At 39.8% G+C, this 19,025-nt stretch overlaps 1 protein-coding gene across 2 annotated transcripts in view; it reads left to right on the top strand.

The window, feature by feature from the left end:
- LOC139935755 (uncharacterized) overlaps window positions 1-18,150 on the top strand; it is a 190,450-nt gene extending 172,300 nt beyond the window's left edge. For both annotated transcript variants that reach the window (XM_071930320.1, XM_071930319.1), the window contains 5 exons: window positions 4,778-4,976; window positions 5,933-6,098; window positions 7,103-7,281; window positions 9,184-9,368; window positions 13,610-18,150. In XM_071930320.1, coding sequence (XP_071786421.1) covers window positions 4,778-4,976; window positions 5,933-6,098; window positions 7,103-7,281; window positions 9,184-9,368; window positions 13,610-15,511 — 2,631 coding nt within the window. In that variant the 3' untranslated portion in view covers window positions 15,512-18,150. The remainder of the gene's footprint in view (window positions 1-4,777; window positions 4,977-5,932; window positions 6,099-7,102; window positions 7,282-9,183; window positions 9,369-13,609) is intronic.
- Window positions 18,151-19,025: the final 875 nt, after the last annotated feature.

The following is a 19,025-nucleotide window of genomic DNA, read 5'->3' as shown; positions in this document are numbered from 1 at the left end:
CGCGATAATAACGAAAGTAAAAAAAAACACCCTTGTCACACGAAGTTGTGTGCTTTTAGATGGTTGATTTCGGTCTTAAAATCAAATTCGTTGAAAATTACTTCTTTCTCGACAACTATGTCACTTCAGAGGGAGCCAGTTCTCACAATGTTTTATACCATCAACCTCTCCCCATTACTCATTATACCAAGTAAGGTATAATTATTTTGAGTAATTACCAATAGTGTCCACTGCCTTTAAAGCTCTTTTCAGAATCTGCTCTGAATTTTTTTTCTTCAACTATTCAAACAGTTTACTCTGCTACATGTAGGTCTCCTGAGCATCCCTGAAAATCATGATCAAAATCAAACGAGCTGTCAGATTTACACCGAAAATCAGGGGAAAACAAAAAAACAAGCAGATTTTTTTCAAAACGTCAAGACCACACCTGCTCTTCAAAGCCAATAATTCCTCCCAAGAGATCATAGTACCTGTAAGTTTCCTAGTCATTAGTCAAAGTATTATCCACACCATGCAAAGCATCAAACAGCACTTTAAAAAACAAAAACAAGTATGAACAGTACAAGTGTGACTTGGTAAGGCTAAAAGGAAAAGAGAGCAAATTCAAAACAATCTAGTTTTCAAGACTTGGTTTAGCAATTGTCAAAATGTTACCGAGTTTTGCGTGTAATTCTTTTTTGGAGTGAAGAGCATGGTTACAATGTTTTGTTGTCAGAAATATTTCCATTTGTGTGGTGTGCTCATTTCTCTTGCCTTTTGAGATTGCATGCAAACATTCTCAAAAGATGAGATTTAAAAGAGAATTACTTTTTTATTTTGATTATGGGAAACTTTGAACACTTTCAGAGGAAGCATCTTTGCAAACTTGTTGACAAATTTGATCAGTTTTCAGTTTGAGGAACTCTGCTTTTTAATTGATGTTAGATTTTTGTTATACGATGATAAACCAGCCCTCATTCTAACCAACATGCAAAACTCTTTCTGTTCATTAATATTCATATCCTCTAAAATGTGTCTATAAAAAATAACCCTATTTAAAAAAAAAAATGTTTTTGTTATTCATATCCTTTAAAATACCCTCATGGTAACATAGAGTAAGATGATACTGCCTGATTGTGGATGATGTAGGACTGCTGGCCTAAACATCAACCACTGGGCCAGGCATAACAATCTTTTCCAAGTCCGATTATTTGGGTGTTGAGTTACCATAAAGTGAAGAAATTATCTCGCCAAAAATGCATACATTTAAAAAAGTTGTTCTCAGTTTTATTAGTCTCAGCTTTATAAATCGTAGTTTGAAGGCAGTGGACACTATTGGTAATTACTCAAAATAATTTTTAGCATAAAACCTGGCTTGGTAAACGAGTAATGGGGAGAGGTTGACAGTATAAAACATTGTGAGGAACAGCTCCCTCTGAAGTAACGTAGTTTTTGAGAAAGAAGTAATTTTCCGCGAATTTGATTTTGAGACCTCAGATTTAGAATTTGAGGTCTCAAAATCAAGCATCTGAAAGCACACAACTTCGTGTGACAAGGGTGTTTTTTCTTTCATTATTATCTCAAACTTTTGACCACCAATTGAGCTCAAATTGTCACAGGTTTGTTATTTTGTGCATATGTTGAGATACGCCAAGTGACAAGACTAGTCTTAAACAATTACCAAAGGTGTCCAATGTCTTTAAATAGCCTGAAATGTCCATCAACTAGATCAGCCCTTGTGCTCAATTCTTTTTTTTTCCCTTTTCCAAGGGCCAAATATCATGCCTGATCTGTGATAATAACATATGAAATGCATTACACACTTCATTGAATTGTCATGTTTTAGGAACCCATTATAAAATAAATGTAGCTGTGGAAATTTCAGGTTCATTTTCTAAATCTAAGGGCGCTTGTAATGCTTATACATACTAATGAGTGGTTGTGGGTTTTTTTAAGAATGTGTTTATCTTTATTTGCTTAGCAGAACTCGGTTACCAGTCATGGTTATGTACATTGCTTTTGATTGGTACAAGTCAAATATCATGACTGGTATTCTGCTTATTTATATGCTTAGCAAATAAGTTTTATGAGCAAGATTACCTGCTTAACAGCCATAGAAGGAAACTGGCCCCCTTGGCATTGTCTTGACATTGTACTTGGTGTATTTCATCTTGGTACACGGGACAAAAATGCACATTTTGCTTTTGGGAAATTGATCATTATGTCCTCGTCACAAAATTTGAACTTGTTTCCATAATATCTATAAGTAAAGCCTGGTTCATACTGCAAATGCGATACTAATTTTGATGTCACAAATTCGCAGTGATTATCAGGCGCCAGTTGACTTGTACATTTGCTGCGAAAACAAAATTAGTATCGCATTTGCAAGGAGAATGAACCGGGGTTTAGGCATGAAGTGATGTCACTTTAATTGTATTAATTGTGTATCCACATGTTAGTTTGTCTTTGTTTTTGTTTTGTTGTTAACCCATTTTTTAAAAACATTTGTGTACAAGTGGTTCAAACCTAATGTAATACTTGAACGTTAAAATAACTTGGGGGGCCTTAGCGCAATAAAAAAAAGCTGAAATTATTTGGTGTGGCCTTAGAAAGCAACATGTAGTTTAAAGGAACGTTACAAAATTGGTAAGAAAACAAAGACGAGAAGATCACAGATTTACATCAAACTTACACTATCTAATGATGATGATAGTAGAAAATATCCTTTGAAATATTTCTGCCTGAAATTTCATATTTGATGAGAAATAAATAGTTTAACTTGGTGTATGGAGTTTAACGCTCAGTGAGCGTTTTATTCAATTTTTTGTTTGCATCAATGTCAAGCAAAATATGTAATCGGGTTTTCACTATTTTCTCATGACCCAGATGGTGGATTACAAAAGCATGGCATTGTGGTATAACAATTACAGACTTACAACAGTGTGATTCTGGGCTGGGGTAGTGAGAACATAATCGCCTTAATGTTGGTGCAATGGTTTGGGGTTCAATTCAATTTCAGATATCAAGGAAAAACTGAGGAGTAAATTATGAGTGGGAAACGTAAACCTTATTTATTGATGATTTGCATATTTTTGTTTGACTCCCATTTTGAATGTCTAACTTACATTATAACTGTTTTGAAGTGTATGGTGCCTACCACCTATCCCATCCAGTTAATAAAATTTATCTCACTAATTTAACTTAAATGAGGCTAAGACATAGACTTAACTGTGACAATTTATTAAAAAAACTGAGACTAACAATTACTGCATGGTCTCGCTTTAGAAGATAAATTACTGAAACTAAGATACTTTATCTTTCTAAGTAAACTTAACTAAAACTAACATGTTGACTAATTGTGATAATTTATCCTACTAAGTTGACTTATCGAAACTAAGATGTTGACTTACTGTGAAAATTTGTCTTGCTAAAAAACTGTAATGAAACTAACATCTCCCTAAACTAAGTTAAATTAACTGAAACCAAGATGGTCACTTTTCCGTGATAATTTAATGAAACTAAGATGATCGTCATCTTGGTGAGACAAATTATCTCGCCAAATTAACTTATTCCAGAAAAAAAGGTCAACACTTCAAGAGAAGATGGATTATCTTGATATCTGGACTATTAGTGTGATACTATTGCGCTCAGTTTCTATAAATTTTATCATATCTCTCAGATGAGTTATAACCATCAACACAGTGATTTGTGTTCTGATATCGTACTTGGTTAAGTAATAGACCATACAAGTCTTGGGTGTATCGAAGCCACTTTGCCTCACATACATTGAATTAACGCATGAGGGAAGAAACTCCCTCATTTTACTGGTCCCTATATTTGAATGAGTGAGAGACTTGCACAGTCTATTCGCAATCTAAACTGTTTGTGAAATGGAGCCAGGGGTGGATTTCACAAAGGTAGTCCTAACTTAGGACTAGTCCTAGGCAATGCTGAGAGATAGGACTGGTCCTAAGTTAGGACCAGTAACTCATCCTAACTTAGGACTGGTCCTATCTCTTAGCATTGCCTAGGACTAGTCCTAAGTTAGGACTACCTTTGTGAAATCCACCCCTGGAGCTTCAAAGAATGGTTTCACAATGCAGTGAGTTGAACTTCAAAGTAAACCCAAAGTAACATCTATTAAATCATTGCGGTACCCGCTGCCAAAACAAAGGATTTTATTTGCCTCTAGCTACCGGGCAATCTTGGTGGTCTAGTTGGTAAGACACTGCTCTAGAATTGCAAGGGTCGTGGGTTTGAATCCCACCCGATTAATATGCCTGTGATTTTTTTTTTTTTGGAACTCAGGAAAGTATTGAGTGGGCCCAATAATAATAATGGCTCTTATTAACTGCCCAGGTCCCTCACACAGTGATGCTCATGGCGCCTCAACATTATTAACCCTGGGCCTTAAAATATTCCTTAAACCATCTCAGCTCCCTGGGGAGTAAACAGCCTGTGCTGTCAAATATGTAGCCTGGAAAGCTAATCAGTCACAAGAGCCATCTCTACCCTCACAGGTCCCCATTTACCCCTGGGTGGAGATAAGCTTATTTTTAAGTGTCTTGCTCAAGGACACCAATATTACGACCGGGATTCAAACCCACACTCTGCTGGACAGAAACACCAGAGCTTGAGTTGGGTGCTCTTATAAACCGCTCGGCACGACACCCCACAGTGCTAAAACAAACCGGTGAAGGGTACAACCAATAGGAATGTTCTTTATCCCCAATGCAAATTCGCCATCTATTAACCCAACTATTGGTGTCGTTTTTCTCTTTTGCCTTCTACTATCCAGCCTGAGATGAACCAGCAGACAATCACAACATCCTCAAAGCCAGACCATCTATCCAAAGATGAAACTGACAACCAGGCGCTTGGTAGGATGAACTCCGGCACCACTAGGGATGTGTCGCAGCTCCTAGCGTCAGACGAACAGTTCAGTGATCTCAGCCCTCGTAGTATGAGTCGTCTTCTTAATATCGTATCCATCACAGGTATGTACATTTACACTGCACACTCCAGTCTAGACACAATTTACAGCATGCAAGGCCTACCATCTGTTCTCCACAAACAAAGACTGCTTCAAATATTATAAGTTTTCATACAAGCGCGAGTAGAATACAGAAAATAAATAACGCGTCTGTGTCCCATATCAAACGAGGCAGATGGTCGAGTTGGATATGGGACACAGACGCGCTACATTTTTTCGTATTCCAGAAGCGTGTGTGTGATACGTATTTCTCTTCAAGCAAACTTGGTGCTCAGTTTGAACACACAAGACGCAGGGTGTGATATGAGTTTATACCACACTCTTGTTGCTATGGATCAACCGATCAGAATCAAGGAGTTAAGCCTGCTTGAAGATAAATTATTTTATACCCCCAAAAGTTTTAAGACTGGAACACATTACCACCAGACATCATATCGATCAAGAGGACAATAAGACTTTTAAAGGAGCCATTATAACCCATCTCAGAAGCAACTAAAGACTGTACCGCGCACAGAAGAGACAGAACACAGATGTTAAGAAGCAACTAAAACTATACTGCCCACAAAAGTGACAGAACGCAGATGTTAAAACGTACTTGACAATGATCGCTTTGGCAGATAATGACAACATATTTTTGAGAGTGCCCCCTCCTTGCAGTAAAAAATATGGCGGAGTATGGATTCCCATTTCTGTGTCAAATTTAAGTTTTCCACATTGGCTAGTAGGCCTAAATGTCTGAGAACTGTTAAATTTTTCGAACTTGGTTTTCTCCAAATGCTCATCTGGTTGTTAGTTGTTTTTTACTTCCAGCCTGGAATAATTTCTGTATGTTGTTCTGCTGGAAACCCAATGAAATATTTAGGTATAAAGTAGAAAAAAGCCAAGTCAGGCATGAAAGTGCTAATAATGCTATAATTCAGATATATGACCGGTCATTATTTTTGTGCTGTGACCTTGCAGGTCGTCTCTTGAGGGCCAATAGCATAACGTTCCAATGGCAACGACTGGCCTCGTGGGTCAATCTGACTGAGAAGTGGCCATACAGGACTTCACGTCTTGCCGTCTACTATCGGAGCCATGAGGATGCGTTTGATGACGAGTTACCACTCAAGGCTCTGTTCGAAAGGTTTGGACGTTTTTCTCATTCATATGGTTTTTTCCTATAACTAGAAACCTCCTAAAATAACTGATTCAGAATTTTTATCGTTTGTTTAGTTTTAAAACTGTAGCCAAATCAGACATTCCGAATTCTGGAAAAGGGCATGTTGATGCATCATGTCACCTTAAGGCACTGGACACCTTTGGTAATTTTTCTCATTTGGTGTATCCCAACAACATGCGCTAAATAGCACATCTGTGATAATTTGGACTCAATTGGTCATCGAAGTTGCATGACAATAATAAAAATAAAACACATTTGTGTGTGTTTAGAATGCCTATTAGGCTTCAGGCCTGAAGTCTTTTAATAGTTGAACTACTTCTTTCTCAAAGACTACTTTACTTCAGATGGAGCCATTTCTCATGATGTTTCATTCTATCAACAGCTCTTCATTGCTTTTTACCAAGTAAATTTTCATGCTAAAAGTTTCTGGAGTAATTACCAATAGTTTCCTTTAAAGTTATGGAAAACGCTTGGATGCCTCTGCTGACTGCATCAAGGGGATGCCTTGGGATCAAAGAGGGTACCATCCAGTCTCGTTCCCAGGGGTGATCGACCTTACCGCGCCATTATTTCCAAGCATGCCTTGCTCGATCATAACCCCTGGAAGTGTAACTCCAAAATATCCAAATACATGGGATATTACAATTAGTCCTGCGGTTGATCCGTTCTGTGTTGGGCGTTAGTCGCGCACACGCTGGATGCGCTGTGTGTAATAAAAGTCATAAACTTGCCCTGGCGTTCAGTGTTGCGTGACAAAAAAGTTAATACGTACTTCTTGTACGCACTCGTTTCGGCGTATAGAGCTTTTTGAAGACCCATGGTGTTTCATATTTTGCGCGCCAATCAAAGACTAGCTAGCGGGTGATATGGCGTGCTGCCCCTGGTAGCGAGGTTGGGTACCATCTCCTTTGAGGGTTTGTGTCCCGTTCTACCCTGAAAACCAACTCGCTGTTTGTTTTCAACCCTAGAATTTTGGATGAGATCCCAACAAGCAGAGAAGCCGAGCCTCTCCTGGACCTAGACCAGGATGGGCGGAGTTTCCTCGTGTACCTGACCAAGCACAACCCTGTGTTGACTGTCAGTGACTTACGACGCTTCCTACCCTGTGCCTGCCATCTGGATCCCTACCTACGCAAACAGATTAAAGGTGAGTGTGTGTGGACGTCACAAGAGGGCTCTGTATTTGATGTTAATATTTAGTTGAGTATAATAAACGTAGTAGAAACATAATATTTTCGCCGTTGCACTAGGTCATATGTGCTATGTATGGAAGTTATAGCAGATTTTCTTTTGTTCAGTCACTTCTAGCACAGCCACCAAACCTTTTGTTTGATAACTCTGCCCATCCGCGGTATTATTTGTTTGAACCTTTTGGAACTTCTTGAGTAATAATTTTTGTTTGAAATATCGTTGCCACAATAAAACCCTGACTTGGCAGAGAAAACAAATGTCCTCATTATTAGCTGTCTGTAATGTTGGATGTTGGATGTAGCTGCTGGATGTAGGCACAGGTATTATCCACCACTTCCCAACGTTTCTGAAGCAATTATGGTTAAGTGTCTTGCCCAAGGGCAAAAGTGTCATGACTGTGAATTGAACCCACACTCTGCTGCTGACAACACAAGGGCTTGTGTCTGGTGAACTAGACTACTCATTATACGACACGCCACAGTGATACTAACAACGCATCTTAACCCTTTAGCCTGCATAATGCCCGGAGGCGCCCTGCGTATGACCACGCATACCGCCCACACGCGCCCGCGCATTTTGAGATGGTGTAATTTGAGTTATACACATGCGATTATAACGCAGCAAACAGCCGTAGATAGAGCGCGATCTCAAGATGACAACAGTCTAAAAATAGCACATGGTCCACATAAGAAAAAATGACGTAAGGTTCAAAGGTCGAAAGTCATTTTACAATCAACCAACGCATGTATGAGTGGGTGCTTTTTCTCTGTGTGGAGCCGTACGTTTTCTCTGTGTAGCCGGACCGTATAGGGGATGTACCACGTACTACGCGCGCATGTACACAGTAGTGACAGTCAAACTTTCTGGTGTTTTTACACACGGAATACCGCAATTTGAAAGGATTTTACAAAAGATTTCAGGTACAGAAGGTATCTGTTGATAACAGAGGCATTCATTTTCATATCTCAAGGTATGTTGTGATTATTTTCAACCACTTTTTGTAGCTTTGTTTTCCTGTGGGACGACAGTAAACTTGAGAAAACTTGTGTGTACAACTTTCCATGTAAACAAACCTTCACTTGATACGCAAACAATATTTTAAATTTTGTGTTGATCTCTCTTATGTTTCCAACCTGAAATCTTGAATTTTGTGAGACAAACAAAGCAACTGTGACAATCATCCAAAAGATAATTTCATCCTCTACAAAATAAACCCAACTTGTAACACAAGAAAATAATCACACCGACAGTTATCAGACATTTTTCTGGATAGGGCCGGAAATCGATTGAATTTTCCTGGCGCACTAAGGAGCGTGTGACATTATGTTTAATGTTGCGTGCGTGCTAAAGGGTTAAGATGAATCTAATTTTAAGTGCTTTGTGAAACCGTGCTGTGGTGATGCCGTGGTGCCCCCTTGAAGTATAGGAATTGAATGTTTTTCCTCTTAAGTGGTCTTCACTTTAGGACAAGTTTGTTGCCTTGTTAAGTGCCCTAAGACCCGTTTCAGATGGGCACGCCAAAGTAAAATAGATTAGGTCCAAATAGATTAGGAGCGACTCTAGGTCAACCCTAATAAATTTTGGTTTCAGACAGGCGAACTTATAGCATTTACATTAGGTTTGTCTCATGACAAGATCAACTTCTGAAACCAAGGCGCTCCAAAGTCATTCGGAACGACAGCAACAGTTGCTCTCTGGACTTCTGGAGCGTCCAGTCACTCCTAACTGTTTCAGACGTCAAACTTTTCATGTACTAAATTCAGACTTTGGTTCGGTGCGACTCTGGAGCACCTGTCTGAAACGGGTGTTACTTTAAAACTGTTGAAGCTTCTTTATTGTTTACATTTATCACTTAAAGATTCGCTGGAGAGCCAGGATTTGGCGGGAGCACTGCCCAACATCACCGCCCTGCCACGCCCACAGAGTTTCGGCAGTAACTTCCCCAATCAAGTATCAAGCCGATCATCTGTCTACTCAACCCTGAGTGACACCCCATCAAGGCTCAGCTATCAGATGGCTGCCATCAATCCATTCTCTAAAAAGGTACATTGTGAATAAACCGACGACGTCTCTACCATCCTCTGCCTTCAGTTATAGACCAATTTCAAAGCTCTGCTTAACGTATGGAAGTGTTGAATCCACGAGTTTAGCAAGGAATTTTGCTTGTGCGCGTGCGTGAAAGCATAAGTTCAGAAAACAAGAATTCATAATCTTTCAATTCGCCATGAGGTGTGTTGAAATTTCCATCTTCTCGCCAAGTAGAGAACGTGAGGCTTTCTTTTTATTTTCAGAACCACACCATGTATTGTTTCTGTACAGAAGTTGCACAATCTTTGCCTTTTACATTTCACCACATTTCACCTGCTCTTGACGAAACCATCATAGCTTGAATTTCTTTTGATAGCCACGACTGAATATCTTTTTTTGTTCTGTTTTCATCGTTTCGTCATCCAGCCTGAAATAATTATTATACCAGTAGCTAAGGTAATAAAACCTTCTAGTATGTTTCTACTTTTGACTGGCCCCTTTTCCCTGTTGCTTTTATCCTCCTTCCTCACACACACACTTTTTCTGTTTGATTCTCCCCTTTCGATTTCCATGGTACCCAGCTATCCAATCTAACCCCAACCGTTGTTGTGGACACCAGTTTAAAAAAAATATTTATAAACGAACAAATCTTCCCGAATTTCAGAAATGTGTTTTCCTTTTGATCTAACTTTGACCCCCTTTCCGCTGACCTCTTTGTGGCGTAGATTTCTGAACTACTTTTGATGGGTTTTGTTTTTTCTCCCTCCTGATGTTGTGCTGTTTGTTTTGACACAACTCCACCCTGTTTGATAAGGACAGTACAACCAACGACAATTCCTGCTTTTCAATCAAATTCATTTTCCAAGCTCTCTCCGTTAACAAACTAGCTAGGCCATTTTTTTAAATCAATTATAGTGAAACAAATCTTCAAAAGTTTTTTTGAAAAATTAACTCTTCTTTTGTGAGAGTTCACTTACAATTTTTACAATGTGCGAGCAAAGGGTTTAAAATAAGTCTTTAAGTAAGATTAAAAGAAAATTTTGTTCATGAATTTTGCAAGTTCAGCAAAAATGAGTTTTGGGCTTAGTTTGGTTCAGGTTTTGAGGTAATTTAAACTGTTAAGGTTACTTAGTTTAAAATTTACCCAAAATTTAAGAACTGTAATAGAACTTTCTAATGCGATTGTTCATTTTAGTTCAAAGTAACTATTTTACACAAATTCTTTTTTTAGTACCTTTATTTTTTGTGCAGTAACTCACTGGTCAGTAAGCTTTTGTCAAAATGGACCAGAACAACTTTGTAAGAATTTTGTGAAAAGTATCATTCATACTTCATGTGAAAGCAAATTTTCATAGCATGGAATTTGTGACGTGATTAAAACAAACTTAGACTTAATTCCAGTCTCGTTTTCGTGCGAGAGGTCCCCCCTACACTCATAAATAGTTAACCCCACACAAATAACAAAAGAACGAGCCTCCTTTTTGAAAGCGTCTGATTGGATAAAACATATCGCACAGCATGGTTTACATATGCCTAAGTGAATAAATTTACATATCAGGAAACTGCGGGATCGTCAAGTCCCTATCCCCAGCACAGCACAGTTTGGCGGAGTTTCTGACGTGAAGCCATGGGACTGAAAATTAAAAGACTAAAAACTCTGTGAGGGGTGATTGAATTCATCGTGAGAATTCTTTCCTCCTTTTGACCATCATAGCTTTCAAGTTCCATCATGTGAAGCAGGCATGCAACTTTTCAACTGATCAGCTGATTTCCTCTTTTTCTTTTAAAAAAAGTACCATAGAAAATTGAGAAACACTGAACAAAAGTTAAGCGTGAGACATTTCCTCTTGCATGTCTGATGAAGTGTTATCACATGGGTTTTGAGGCATTGCATGGTGAGGTATCAATGTATTTTTCTTAGTATTCCATTTGTGTATATCTGATTTGCACAGCTTGGGCACCAGTTTTCCAACTGGTACTTACCAAAAGTGCGCCCTCACAGTTGCTAATACTGCAATTGGATTGGTTGTACGTGTAGTTGCGATGCATTCTGCGAAGGGATATTTTAAATTCGCTCTGCTTTCGCAATTTGCATGAAGTATGAATGAGGCTTTACCCTTCCCAATAACAATACTTTCAATTAATGTTAATGGTTTGAATTATAATTTAGAAATCTGTTATAGCTGTGAACCTTTCTAAAAAACTTTAACTGGTATAAACAAATCTGATGTGCACGGGGCTCTAAGTGTTGAGCACTGCGTGGCATTTGCTGCGGTGTCTTCAATGCCTAGATTGTGCACAAAAAGACACCGCAGTTGGTAATTTTCAATAGAGGGCGCTACCACTTTTGTTTCGGCGGATTTTTGTATATCATACAAAACAGGCAAGCCACTAACGTTTAGCCTCTTTCCCAGACAGGTAAGGTTGCTCAATGGAAGAGCCAATAAGATAATAAGCCATTCACGAGTCAGATTTGAATGATGTCTGGTACCATGACTTGTTCATTCAAGGGTGAATGTTCAATGTCGAATTCCTCAGACTGAATTCCGATGTTGTATGTCACATGGATTACATGCGGTCACTGTTGTCCATTGGTTAGACAGCAGAACTTGCAATCACAGGGTTGTGGGTTCGAATCCTACCAAGCTAACCGCTGATTTCACAATAACTAGAAGAAGTGTTGTTGTCTAGTTACTGAATCACAATTTCTTGATATGTGCAAATCATAATCATAGACGTTAAACCAATGAGAGAGATTGGCTGTTGCCAGCTTGGTGTTCATAGTCGCCGAGTTCCCTTGATGGGAAGATAATTGAAACAAACAAATTACCAATGTATCAAACATTGATTGTTGAGTGACCATTGAGTGGAGTATTTTGGAAGACTCGGGAGGTTGTCTAGCCAAAACCTACACAACAGGGTTTGGGTTGTTATGGTTACAACCATTCATGTTTGTTATGGTGTATGCTACAAAGCCTGTTCAAAAAGAGACAAGTTATTAAAAAAATTGATTTGGTTTGAGGTAACACAATGTGTAACACTATGTGGTAACACTTAATGGATCTCAACATTTTGACTAGCTTCCAAGCTAGTCAAAACCAATTAAGAACACACATTTTGCGGTAGTGAACTTACATAATAACAAGAAGTCCCCTCGATCCACTAAAGCTAAAGTAGTAGTCCAGACTGATTTTCTACATGTACCTTCCCCCAGATAGTCGTTAAAAAGCAGGGCAGTTCTTTTCAGAACTGAGAAGTCTCCAGAATTTCCATAAAATCTATTCCGCCATAATAGAATTTAATGCAAGACAAGTTCTCAAAAGAACATAATCTACCCAGCAAGTACATGTAGATACATGCTTTAGTGGATCGAGCAGACTCCTTGTTTATTCACTAACCACACACCAAATATATATTGACACATGTACCTCACCATGCAATGCCCAAATCCCATATTAGTCAAAAATATGTCAAACTTTGATGTTTTACACACTTTGATGTTTTCATTGACATCAATACATGTATATAGTGTACAATAGTTTTATAATTTCACTGATAACACTCAGCACTGATGGCGTCACTTTTGTTTCATGTCACCATGATATACAGCAAAATTCCTAGGCAGCCATTCACAACTTGTGAACATCACATAACATTTTGGTTGGTGACATTTCTTTAGAGAAGCAATAATTTTCTGTTAGGCGATTTATGTTCTGAAAAGCTTCACGAAAAAGAGCCCAGACTGCGGTAAAGGTCTCAATGTTTGGAAACAGAAACATATTTCTAAATCTAGTGTTCTTTAGTGAATGCCCAGTCTATTGTGGAAGTGTCGTCGCCGAGTGGTTAAGAGCACCGAATTCAAACTCTGGTGTTTCTGATCAGCAGAGTGTGGGTTCGAATCTCCAGTTGTGGCACTTGTGTCCTTAAGCAAGACACTTACCATTGCTTCGTCCTTCGGATGGGACGTAAAGCTGTTGGTCCAATGTGTTGTGTAATGCATGTAAAAGAACCCAGTGCACTTATCGAAAAGAGGAGGGGTTCGCCCCGGTGTTCCTGGCTGTGGCTGCTGTATGCGCCGTAGCACCTTGTAAACCCTTATAAGGTGCTACATAATTTGGTCTCAGAATTCATTACTTCAATAACCTATCTTTCAGAAAGTTTGTATATACTCAGTGCCTTGAGTACCGTGTTTGGTAAATACGTGCGCTATACAAGACTTTGGTATTATAATTAAACTTATTGTTCTTAAATCCTAGATACCGAGTCCTGCTGTGAGTGGTACCCCGAGCCCTGGTTTCCTAACAGTCAAGGATGTGTGTGATCGCCTACTTCAACTGGAGGGCATTGACAAACATTCAATTCCACGGTACCAGACTAGAATTGCAGAGCACAATGTCAACGGTCACGTACTGATGCAGTGTGATCTTGAGGAACTCAAGGAAGTCTTAGGAATGAATTTCGGCGACTGGCAACTATTTCGTTCTCTAGTGCTGACCATGCGGGGTCAGGCGCTGAGCTGCACGCATTCCCCGAGCATATCTAGCAGTGACGTCCTACAAATGGAATCCATGCAAGGAGAGCCTGCCACGAACGGAACAAACGGCATCGGAAGCAACAACACCATACCAATCTCTCCGCAATCGCAGAATGACTATTTGAACCTCAGCTTTGAAGAGCTTCGTAAGAGCTCGCAGCATTCTTCACAGCACTCGTCCCTCCACAACTCGCGTCTTTCTCTGGGGACGTCGCTCAGTGAATCATCTCAGCTCATCGACCAATCGGGGGTGAGCGAAACGGAAGAGGAAGTGTCGCCGAAACATGTGCCGCGAACAGACCATGCAAATCTCCTGCGTGCAATGGATGAGAAAGGCGGATGCGTGGATCGCGAGGGCATCACACAATTCATGGGTGTGGTCCCTGACTACGATTATGAAGATTCTGAGCAGTATGAATTGTCGTCAGTCCTGGTGCATCAGGATGTTGGTTTGACCCCTGCTGAGGAGATATTACCCAGCATGGGTTTGAAACGTAACCATTCATTCAAATCGGAGGATTCTATTAAGCCAAAGACAAACGGAGTGCATTATATTGCCATGGAGGGCTCCAAACAGGAAAGAACTCCAATGGGGAAAGCTTCCCTGGAAGGCAAACACAAAATGAAAAGACAACGGAGTCTGAGCGAAGAAAGCAGCGAATCAGAACATAGAGAGGACCAACCTTTAATGAAGGGTCACGCTGAGGACAAAGAGCAGGATAAACATAAAAAGGATGGAGCTGCAAGGAGAAGCCCGGTCAAAACTTCCAAAGTTAAACCCGGGGAGACAATCCCACAAACAGAAAACGGGCATGTCGACAAAGCAAAGAGTCGACAGCTGTATAGCCCCGAACCAAATATAATCAGTCCGGATTTAAAAGCTCAAGTCGTTCAGGATGTTGAACGGATGTTTGAGAATTTAGAATGTGAGTTGGCCCATAGGAAGGAACTATCACCACCCTTGGAGGTACCACCTTCCCTTGAGCCAACCCCAACCAAATCGGCAAACTTCCGCTTCCCCAAGAGCCCTTTCAAAGGGGAGCAGCAAACCCACGATCTGTCTCTTCTTGCCGGATACTCCAGCTTCACCCCGATGATGCGGGAATTGCAGAGCGTCCCTGAGTCGGACATCATGAGCGTGACGACTAACTCAGACGACATCATGTCCACACCAGGATCAGATCAGCCGCGTTATCGTCGACCCCTCGTACGTCAATCACAGTCAAGCGACGTGTTGTTGCGTAACACCCCGCAGCCCTCGGTGTCTATGGAGGACAAGCCAATGATGCGCAGCGTCTCTCAACCCAATCGCTTCACGGACACCGGACTCAGCCAGCAGTCTCAACAGCAGCGGACTCTCGATCAGAGTTTCGACGAGTTCATCATGCTCTCTCTAGAGGAACAGCGGAAAAAACGGACTCCTGAAAACGAAGAGCACGAACAGATTCCCCCGAAAAATGCCACCAATAGAGGGCCAGGCAGCCCGTATTGGAGACAATCTGCCCCCTCACTCGGCGCAAACTGTGAAAATAAAGACAATGTGTTTATGGTCAGTATCGGGGATGCTGGACCCAGCACAGCCAACCAAAGAACAGCTGTACACAAGGGAAGTCTTAACCTATAGAACTAGGCTCTCTCTTTTGGAGCCTGCAAGCTTCCAGTGTCTGAAGGATCATTGCTCGGTTTAAGGGTTGTTGGGGTTTTTCTTTTTTAATAGATTCTACAAATGTTGGTGAACAAATCTACTTATTAATTGTTACCTGTGGTGTTACACAGGGTGTTCTAAACAGTTCTTAATTGAGTTTAGAGTTATAGTTAATTGAAATATTTTGTGAGCTACACATTTTTGACGGTTGGTATATATTGCAATTAACTACAACCAAATCAATACTGTCGTCAAGACTTATACTGAGTCTTGAATTTTTTACACAAGACAAAATGGGCCAAATACTAAGTGAAAAGTTGCAAGACAGCCTCTGAAAACAGGGCAGTTTTTTTGTTAATGTAGCTTCTTTGTAACCAGAGCCAATTTCATAGAGCTGCTTAAAGCCATTGGACCCTTTCGGTACAGAAAAAAAAAAGTTCACAGATTTACAAATAACTTACAGGGTTTACAGAAGGTAGTGGTGAAAGACTTCCCTTGTAATTTTATTCCATGAAATGCTTTACTTTTTGAGAAAACAGTAAAACAATATCAATTCTCGTTAGCGAGAATTACGGATTTATTTTAAACACATGTCATGACAAGGCGAAATGCGCGGATACACGGGTGGGTTTTCCCCGTTATTTTCTCCAGACTCCGATGACCGATTGAGCCTAAATTTTCACAGGTTTGTTATTTGATATAGAAGTTGTGATACATGAAGTGTGGGCCTTGGACAATAGTGTTTACCGAAAGGGTCCAATGGCTTTAAGCAGAAAATACCGCCCAGGAATTTCCTCTGCTAAGCCACATTTGAGTGTGGCACCAGTCACATTAATGTTAACTTTAGCTGGTAACTTATTTCTGTTCAGCAATACTTTTTTTCCGTGCTAAGCAAGTATTTGTGCTTACAGGCTTTATGAAATTGACCTCATGGCCTAATTTGGTAGAGCTGCTTACGCAAAATATTGCTTAATTATCTCTTTTAAAAATATTGATTAACAATTTCCTGCTAAGCAATAACAAACAAGATACCAGTCACAAGTTTTACAAATTGTTTTTTGGCTGGTTTCATCTTATTCTGCTTAGCATGATTTGTTTGGCTAAGCTCCTTTTTGTGCTTAAGCAGCTCTTTTGAAACTTTGGCCCAGAACAAAGAAGTAAAGTGTAGCTCCAGACAAAAGTCTGCTTTTATCTTGTAAGCATACTCCGGACAGTAAACTTGTCAAGTCAGCCCGGCTCTTGGTTCAACATAAAACAAAATTTGACTTAGCGCTTTTGTTTTTTTCATAGAACCTAGATCAGCACTGAACCTGATGCCTTTATGTAAACCTGCGAACATGAAATAAAATAATCAAAAAACGCAGAGTTCGCAGTTTGTTACTGACATTTCTTTTAAGAGCAAGGTAAAACGCAGAGTTCGCAGTTTGTTACTGACATTTCTTTTAAGCGCAAGGTGAAACAAGAACTTTCATTGTCAGTGGCATATCAAGGGCATTATTTTTCTGTGGGAGAGTGTGTTGCAGCGTACTTGCCAACTTGCCAACTTCCACTAATACTCTCATCTATTTCAAAAAAGACTAACAGTCCAATTTGTGAACCCTGCTCTGGTCTATAATCTCAAAGCAACATTTGCAAACTATGGTTTTTTTTAAGGAAATTAATTATTCTTGTCAGCGTCTGAATGTCTTTGTTCTCTACTTGACTTATTCCATCATTTGCCAACTGAGTGTTAAAGACACTGGACACTCCTTATGTCCCTTTTGATGGTACTTCAATAGCAGCAGCTCCCATTGGTTTTGTACTATGCATTCCAACTGGGGACCCTCACCCAACCAGGTACAAGTTTCACTCAGGGGAAAAAAAACTATCAAATTTCCACTGATACAGTTATATAAAATGTCAGCAGACAGTTATAGACAAAATTTTACGGTATTTACAAGTGCTGTAAAAAAATAGTTAAACAAAGGTCTATGTTTTGACACCCCTAATGTATTTTCCTAATCCTAACCCTACCCTAAAGGCCAGTTTATGGTTGGTCGCGCGATGGTCAAGCGATGGAAATCTTGACGCGCTATCAAAAAAAGACATAGTTATTAGGTCTCAGCGATGACTATAAACTGTGTCGTGCATCATGATTTCCATCGTGCGACCGACTATAAACTGGCCTTTACCCTTCCTGGTGTGTAGATTACCAGCGGTTGTCAGAACCTAGAGGTGTCGGAACTTATTAGAGCAGTCACTGAGGAAAAACACACTTGTTATTAATTAATGCAATATCCTCTTCCACTAAAAGCAGAGCGGTGCTATTGGGTCTAGGAACCCTATGTATAGAAGCTCGGCATCGGCTGAAAATGTTCTGTAAAGCCCGGTTCATACTTCCTGTGAATGCTTCGAGCGAAGCCAATTTTTCTGCGTCACAAAGGGAAATGGAGTGCGTACCGATTGTTGCGCCACCAAAATTCACTTCGCATTCGCTTTCGCAGGAAGTATGAACCGGGCTTAAGCCATGTTAACAAATTCATGTGCTTATAAATAATATCACATGGAACTAGTCACAAGTATTTTCCCCGATGCAAATTTAACATCTATATATATATATCGTTGTGGTACCCGCTGCCGCTGCCAAAACATAGGATTCGAACTGCCTCTGGCTGCGGGGCAACCTCGGTAGTATAGTTGATAAGACACTGCTCTAGAATTGCAAGGGTCGTGGGTTCAAATCCCACCCGAGTAACATGCCTGTGATATTTTTTCACAGGACTCGGGAAAGTACTGAGTATACAGTGCTAACACACATCGGTGTATGGGTTAAAAACCAAAATTAATATTCTTTATCCCCTTTATTTCCCAATGCAGAGTATTTTGGGTTGCTAGCCTGTTTTGCTGTTCACTGTTTCTTTAAGCAGCTTTGTCAAATGTGGGGCCTGTTTCATAACCATATGCTTACACACAAACTGTTTTGTATGGGAAGAAAAGAGTTCGCTTAGCACAGACTGATAACAATACCATGTAGCATATCTCATTTTTCAGTGGTTCTCTCTGAACCTTTACCTGCTTAGAAGATCAATCCAATAAGCAAAGTTTTCTGATCACAGCTGCTTCATGAAAATTGCTTAGCACAGAACAGGTTACCAACCAAATTTACATGTAGCGTATCTTATTTTTCACTGGTTCTCTTCTAACTTTTGCTAAGCAGACACTCTTCTAAGCAAGTTTTTTTTATACATGCTTCTCTATGACGATTGGTTTACATGTAGGTTAATATAGCTCTTGTACCAATGATGGTACTTTTGGGAAAACTGCCCCCCTAGCTCTATGATATTTTACTCTAGCTAGAGCTGAATTAATAGTTTTCATATGAGGAGTGCAATCAATGTAAACATTTTATGCCAAAGATAGGTGGTCTGTTTGATTATACCGCTGAGGCTGGCATTCATTTTCTGTCAACAACAACAATATATATATATATACACATGTACTCTATAATTTTTAA

The sequence above is a fragment of the Asterias amurensis genome, chromosome 4 (assembly GCF_032118995.1).
Source record: "Asterias amurensis chromosome 4, ASM3211899v1".
NCBI classification, from domain to species: domain Eukaryota; kingdom Metazoa; phylum Echinodermata; class Asteroidea; order Forcipulatida; family Asteriidae; genus Asterias; species Asterias amurensis.
Note: the sequence above shows the minus strand (reverse complement) of the source record. Positions and strands in the feature narration are given on the sequence as shown.